The sequence below is a fragment of the Apus apus genome, chromosome 14 (genome assembly GCF_020740795.1).
Source record: "Apus apus isolate bApuApu2 chromosome 14, bApuApu2.pri.cur, whole genome shotgun sequence".
Classification (NCBI taxonomy): Eukaryota; Metazoa; Chordata; class Aves; order Apodiformes; family Apodidae; genus Apus; species Apus apus.
The window spans coordinates 4,816,943-4,824,631 of record NC_067295.1 but is presented as its reverse complement, the minus strand read 5'-3'; the positions used below and the strand labels follow the sequence as shown (position 1 = coordinate 4,824,631).

The 7,689-nt window shown below is 45.8% G+C and overlaps 1 protein-coding gene across 2 annotated transcripts in view; it reads right to left on the bottom strand.

The window, feature by feature from the left end:
• Positions 1-802: 802 nt before the first annotated feature.
• Positions 803-7,689, bottom strand: part of TTYH3 (tweety family member 3) — a 77,465-nt gene continuing 70,578 nt past the window's right edge. The window contains exon 14 of one of the 2 annotated variants that reach the window (XM_051632260.1): positions 803-6,547. In XM_051632260.1, coding sequence (XP_051488220.1) covers positions 6,476-6,547 — 72 coding nt within the window. In that variant the 3' untranslated portion in view covers positions 803-6,475. The remainder of the gene's footprint in view (positions 6,548-7,689) is intronic. The other variant, XM_051632259.1, reaches the window with a different exon arrangement.

Genomic DNA, 7,689 nt, shown 5'->3' with positions numbered 1-7,689 from the left:
CCATTTTTCCACACCTCTTGTGCTTCTGCTGGTGCAAATGAGCAGCTGGTGTTCGCTGCTGCTGTGGTGCTGCATGAGCAAAGCAGCAGAGGGGGACTGGAGGCAGATATCCCATGGCATGCACCGTGCCCAGGGGAACATCTCCACAGGCTGAGGTACACATCTCCCAACTGCTTCACCATCTTCTAGAGTGGTGCCTGTAGCCCATGGAGGTCCCTGATATGAGGACACCCCTGCAGCAAGTCCCCCATACAAGGACAACCCCATAGCAGGCACCAGCCCAGCTCCATGCTCCCCCTCCAGGCTCCCCCCCCGCCAAACATCCCCCTCCCAGCCCCTCACTCCAACCTGCCCAGGAGATGTACAAACCACCTCATTTCTAAAGCAGGATCAGTGCAGTTCTTCCCCTGGAGGAACTGTCTGAATCAGTTTTTCTCTGGAGGTTGCTTTGAGGCTGCCTAATTCAATCTTAACAGCCCAGTCTCCAAATTGGATTAGAAATCCCAAATTCTTGGATTTCTAACAGCAACGAGATCAGGCTGAGACCAAGAGGCAAAGGGAGTGAGCAGCCCTCACCTCCCACAGCAGCACTGACACCCATCATTTGATTTCTGTAGTACAGGGCACTCATGCTCCTGTTCCTTCCCTCCTCTACTGGCTGGTAAGCTTTACGACAGTTTTTCCCACCCTCACTTCATGGATCTACCAGAATGTATGAAAGGCAACAATAATTCAGGCAGGTTTATGAACAAGGAGAAAAAAAAAAATAAAGAGATGAAAAAAATATCAGTAAGCAGGAACAGTGGTTTTAAATCGTTTATTTTTAAAACATGAAACCCAAGCTGAATAGAAACCACAGAAATTACATTTAGGTTTTTTGTTTAGTATTTGCAAACCAAAAAGTTAACAGTAAAAAATAGCTACATTACAATCAATAGAACTACAGAATTAAAGTAAAGATACAAAAATGGGCTCAATCCTCTTTAACCCTCACAATTTAAAAACATTTTGGGTAAGTGCAGGAACACTTGAAAGAAACTAGCAGGTCCAAAGTTTTAAAAAAAATTATATATATTTATATATTATATATGTATATAAAGTGGTATGATATACAACCATTATGGTTAAGAAGAAAAAACAGAAAAGTTACAAAAAGGCCAGGTACATGTTCAACATCAGGTTTCTGTGCACAGTGTCCAAGAAAAGAAACTTCCCTCTGAATGATGTGAATAAAACTCATGGGGCCTCCCATTAACAAGGGACCTGAGGCACAGGGTGTGACAGCTGGGCACCTGGACCCAATGCAGAGGACAATGAAGAAATGAAGATTTTCTGGGACTTCAGTGGCCTCCTGGGTGGAGACAACTGGAGAAGTCTTGGGGTGAGATTAGAGGAGGAACAAGAAGGAAGGAGGTGGGAATTGCATAGTGAGGAGCAATATGGTATCAAATATGCAGAGCACCTAAGAGCTTCATGCTACAGTTAATCCTCTTTAGGAATATTTTGAACTTTCTGGTTGTACATCAATTTATGTTCCACTTTGTTCATGCATGCAGCCACATGGGCTGGGTGAGCACCCGGGAGCTCCAGGCCACCAGTAACCCATCCCTTCTCTCTCCCAGCTGGGCAACACACTCACCACCGTGGCTCAGCAGGACATCCTGCCCTCCCTCTCCAAAGAGCACAGGTCACTTGGTAGCCATCTAGGAACTGCTCCCAAAACATCCCATGCTTCTGCTGGGCCTCCTGGAATGGCTAGGGAAGCCAACCATAGCATGCACACAAATAATTTCTAGAAAAGGGGGGTAGGCTGTGATGAAAGAAACTGCCTGGTTAAAGGTACAGATCAAGTCCTGCCTGCTCTCTTCTCTCAAGGTATTCATTCTACTTCCTGGTATCTGCCTGGAGGGGCTTTCCCCTCCCACACAGAGATGTTCACTCATTTACACTGGCAGACTTGTTGAGCTGGGGAAGACCCTGGCTTCTCCTTGGTCCCTAGGTAGGAAGTACCTCAAAGACCCTTCCCCTCCCTTTCTAAACACACCCATCTCATCTACCCCAAAATCAGGTGGAGTGGGCAGAATCATCAAGCCAAGACACTTCTCTCTTCTTCAAAGGGCTCAGCATGACATTTCAGTTGCTGCTAGAAGGAAGAGAAGGTGGGACCAGAGGTGAAGCATGGGTTTATCCACACAGGTACCAGTACCTTGCTCCTACAGGTATCCACCCACTCCTGTCTCCTGTTACCCTGCAGCACCCAGAGCTCTCATGAGGGATGGTTAAGCAGACCCCTGAGAAACAGTTTACTCTCAGAAAGGCCAGACTTTTCATGTGAACACTCAGTATTTTCAGGGAAATCCAAACTTAAGATCAGTTAAAACCCCATGCACTGTGTCCCCCTCAAAGCACTCCAGTGAGCACCCTTGCATCTTGGCTGAGATGACTGTACACAGAAAATCAACACCTATCAAATGGAGCAAACTCAAAAAGGACAGGAGGGGAAGGGAGCACTCCATCCTTCACATTTGGATACATGGATGCACGCTAAAAATCTTAGCTTGAACCCTTTTATCAGCACATAAAATGAACTCAGTTTAATAATACATACAGGATACAAACACTACAGTTATATTCCCAAGACAGCACAAGAAATTCACAGCCAAGTCTTGATTCGATTTCCTTTACAGTTACAATGCAGTCTTGAACACTGGACACAAGAGTCCAACATGCTATTTACATTTCACATTGTGGAGACGTTTGTGTGCTTGGAAGAGTTCTCAGTTCAAAAAGAAAGTGTCATTCACACATGATGATGCAGCGGAAATAAACCAAGCCAACCAGACAAGCCAATGACCACATTTGTGCTTCTGAAAAAGTAACATGAAGTGTCTTCACCAGTGCAGTCACCTTCCACTGGACAAGCTGCCTTCCATTTTGCAGTCAGTGAAGTGTCCAGAGGCCAATCTCATCTCCCCTGAATTCTGGACCCTTTTTTCTAGCAACCAGTAACACAAGTCATGTCCTGATAAGGTCAGCTGGAACACACCAAGCGATATGGCCTTGGCATTTGTCACATTAAAACCAGAGACACAATGGAAGAGAGAGAAGTCTCTACAGCTTTACCTCCTGCAGCTTGAAGAGTTTGGACTCCCTCAACCATGAATGCCACCTAGAACAGATGAGTCTTCGCCAGATAGCACCTGCTGTTCACCCGAGAGGGAGGCACAGAGTCTGGGAGATCTTGGCTTTTCAGAGTCCACTCCTCAGACCAAATGTGACCATATGGATGAGGCTGATTACGTCGCAGCCATAAGAATAGGCAAAGGCCATCTGTTCTTCAGCAGATCCATTCAGACCAGCCTGCAGAAATGCCACAGTTGCTCAAGGTTCCAGTAAAAAAAGAAAAAGAAAAAAAAAAAGAAAAAGAAAAGAAAAAAAAGGAATAACAACAAACCAAAAGAAACCCATTTGTCTGTGTTTCCTATCCAGCGCTCTGCACTGCATGCAGTGGGGCAGCAGAGTTCCAGGATGCTTTACAAAAGTGCAATATCCATGTCAAGTAAAAGAAGTGCTGGCTGGACACAGGTACACAGCTCACACTGCAGTCACATTCTGCTGGCCTCCAGAGAGCAAAATGTTAGCTCTGTAACGTTCTTTCCAGTTGTATTTTTGAAGTCACAGAGCACGTATCTCCACATCTGTGCCTTGCTGCAAGCCCCAGACATTGTCAGAAGTTATTCTGGGTGTTATGGGTGGCTATGCCAGACCTTGGAAGGAAGCAGGTCAAGGTGGCTGCTCCATTAGATGCTGCAAACAAAAAGGCATAGGCTGGCTCCCCCGTGATCCCTGCTGGTACAGACATTACCACTGTGGCACTTCAGATCCAACCCAAAGTGCAGTCACACGTGTTGAAGGTGCATTCTGTACACAGAGAAGCCATATACAGAAGCACTTGTTCTCACAAGGTCCCCCACACTGTCCAGCCTTCACAACACTTGCCTTCAATGAGTAGGACCAGGCCACAGATTTTAGGGCAGCTGCCCTAAAATCGATGGTGTAAGTAGCAATCCAAGCACATCCTTGCAAGGAGAGATCATGGCAGAACAACTCAGTCTTAACAGGAATTGTATGGCTCTTGCTTCTTTGAAGCAAGGGGAAGGTTGAACTCCCCTCAGATAGCAGTTGAGTGCTTTGGGCCCTGCAAGCTACCCTTGCCACATGCTTGGACATCTGAGTCTTCTGGTAGGCTTTAAGACAGGGTGGAAAACCTGGTGCTTATGAGCCACAGTGTCCCTCCATACCACCTGTGACCACATGTCCCTGCCCTTGTTATTTGAGAACACGGAGGTATGTTTCAGTGTGAAGCCCATCAAACGTGTCTGAAAGGGCACACTCAGTCCTGAGCAAGAAAATCCTGCTCCCAGAGATTCACGGTGAAGTGTGAAAGTTTTCTCCAAAACCTTCTCTTCCTGTCTGCATGGTGGTGACTCCTCCCTGTCTCCCTCATTCCTTTGAACAGTAATAGCTGGCCTACAGCTTCTGCAGTCTATTAGTGGTTTCTATCTTCTTAAGAAGAGACTCAAAGCTTGCTCTTCCACAGAGCTGGTACCATTTTACAGCAGATACCATCATCCTAGTTAGCTACCTGCTAGGAGTAATTCCTACCTTACTGCAAGAAGGCAACTGACTTGAGGAAAGGCAGATTGGTAGATTCTGTGCCCCATACAGCCAACGTGGAGTAAACAGACACTGAGTCTGAATATCACTGAGGTGAAGACTAACTGCCTCTGCCAATGGCTCCACTCCAGTTTGAGATGTTTCCCACTCTATTTACTTGGCCAGTTATTTAATATAATGCCCAGTAGCTACACTAAGATGCCCCTGCTTAGAGGTAAAAAGACAAAAGGGAACATCAGAGTTACCCTACTGAAAGGGCAGTACTTGACAATAACTCCCAAGAGGCAGTGTCCTCTTCCAGTAGGAAGCTGTCAGTGCCCTTTGGAGCACTGCTCTTCAGTGGAAAGTACAGCACCAATGGAGGATGTTGCCCTCTGCAGGCACCCAGCTGCCCCTTTGCAAGCCTTGTTCTGCCTTGTGTCCATAAAAACACCCACATGTGCCTCAATATGGACAGATAGTGGTTAGCAACATGCCTTGGAAAAAAAAAAAAAAAAAAGAAGAAATAAAAAGAGAATAAAATTAAAACCTTTTCTGACAGTCACAATGTTCTCCAGATGTCATTTGGGTTTCTGATTCTGGAACACAGAAGAAGATCTACTGATGATCTTGTGAATTTGTTAGGACTGAGGTTCCCAAAACTTCCTCTAATGCCAGTTCAGCAACCCTGTGCTGTAAATTACAATTTTTTAAAAAGGAAAGAAAAGAAAAAGTCCAGCAGAGTTCACAGGTCACTCCTGTGGGGAAAGCTTGCATTTGTTATAAATCCACTGGTGCTTCCAGCCTCTTGCATCTGCAAGCTGACTGTCCCATAAGATGTAGCATCAGAGAGCTGAAACTCTTTAGTGCAAAAATACCCCCCCACCCCCACCCCAATAAAGTCTTTTCCTGGAAAAATTTGGCACCAAGTGGGTGGCTGGCTCCTGTTTGATCTGCGTGTCAGCCTGGTAAAGGCAGCACCCAGATTGTCATCTGCAAGTGTCACCTGGGCTTCCCTGGTGGAACAGAGAGGTCAGGTTCAGAGCAAAGGGGACAGGGTAGTTGAGTGGTGCTGGGAGCCCTCTGCTCCTCCTTGAGGGTTCATCTGCTAGATACAGTGGGAAAGAAAATGGCATTTTCTTAATGGATTTTTTTTTTTAAAGTTAACCTGGGTAAGTGGAATGGTTGGGTCTAGAAGAGCCCCACGCTCCCAAATTACAATGGATAGGCAGTGACACCATGAAGCAGGAGTCTTCCTCCTCCTCCCTCATTCTGGGCAATGGACCAGAGGACTCCCACCATCCTGCATCGTGCATTGGCTCTGCATCCCCTCATTGTACACTAGTCACAGGTACTGAGCCTCTGCTTCTTCAGTGTTTGACAGCCTGCTGATCCCACTGCAGAAGTGAAGATCTACCACCATCTTTCACTGTGTCCCTTCTGGAGAACTGAAGGGGGAAAAAAGGGAGCAGAAGATATTCCCCGTTTTTTTTCTGATGGGCTACTCTTAATAAGTTGATCCCCAGGCAGGTGAACCCAGCTTTTGGGTGCTCTCAGTTGCTTGCCTGCAGGTGCTTGCTCTCTCTCACACATCAGATACACCAAGGTGAAGGCTTAAATTCCAATGAGGCTTCCACTCCAGTTGGCAGGTACCGGGTTGGAGGGGTGGTCTGGACTGGAGAAACAGAAGGAGCTGCACTGAATTTTGGGCAGAACAGCAGGATTGATCTATGGGAACAGCACAGGGGCACAGCAGTTGGCACGTTGTTTAGTCTGACTGCACGTGTGGGTTTTGTTTTTTTGCTTTTGTTTTTGCATTTTAATGCACACTGCCAGCATCTGGACGAGGTTGGTTGGTGGCGAGGTATTTGGCTCTCATGCTGGAGGTGTACTGGAAGAAGACAAGACAAGAAAAACAAAACAAACAGAACAGAAAAGTAAGTCAGAATGCCTCATGTAAACACAGAGCCACAGATTATGACCACCTCCCAGCATAAAATGGTCTGTATTTACAGCAAGCTTAGCGAGGAGCTGCAGGCTTGATCTGACAAGGCAAGTTCCGCAAGTCCCTGCATAGCTCAGTCTGAGGAGCACACTGTCAGCCTGCTGCAAGGATGCTGGCCAGGTCAGCACAGATGGGCTAATGATTTACCCAAGTGCTCTACAGAGAAGGAAATCCAATACTCAAGAGTCTAAATATGCCATGCTTTGCTTGGGAGAAGAGAGGAAAACAGAAGCGATGCAGATGTAAAAACCCACCTCACACTTTCATCCTCTCTTAGTCATGTCGTCATTTCCACCATGCCAGAAAAGAAGGTTGAGAAGAAAATGGGTGCAGACTGCATTTTTACATTGCATGTTATGGCAATGGGGGCATCAGAAGACTGCAGGCATCACAGATGGGCAGTTTGAAAGAAAAAATGTGAAAAATGAACTGTACACTTTATGCCCAAGAAAGAACAGACCCTGTCAGGCTGGAAACAGGCTGCCATCAAACAAGATGATATTAGCTAACAGTTCTCAGTTAATAACCCACCCCAGCTTGGGATCCAACCTGCATACAATGCAGGAGTAGACAAGATTCCAGCTTGGGGGTGAGAAGAGAAAGTCAGAAAGAGGAGAAGTTTTGGGTTGGGGGATGGTTGTTTTTTGCTGGTTTATTTTTTTCCTTATTTTCTTTTTGTTTTTCTAAGCTAGGTAATCCAAAACAGCTCCCAAAAACTACTGAAGTAACACATGCCATTCAGCTTTGAATAACGAGCTGAAAAGCATGCAAATAATACCCAGCAGTAAGAACAAAAAAGACTTTGCCTCTTTATGCCAAGGCATTCAATGCCTTCATCACCACCACATTACTGCTTTTGGGATTTTGCTGCCATGATATTAACAACCAAGCAACGAGGACAGACATTTTATTCCTCTTTTTATACCAGCTGGAGCCTGAATAATTCTACAATACCCACATCTTACTTCCCAAGAGTGCTCTTCAGCATACTGACTTTTTATCACCTTTAAAACTGAACCACATGAAAT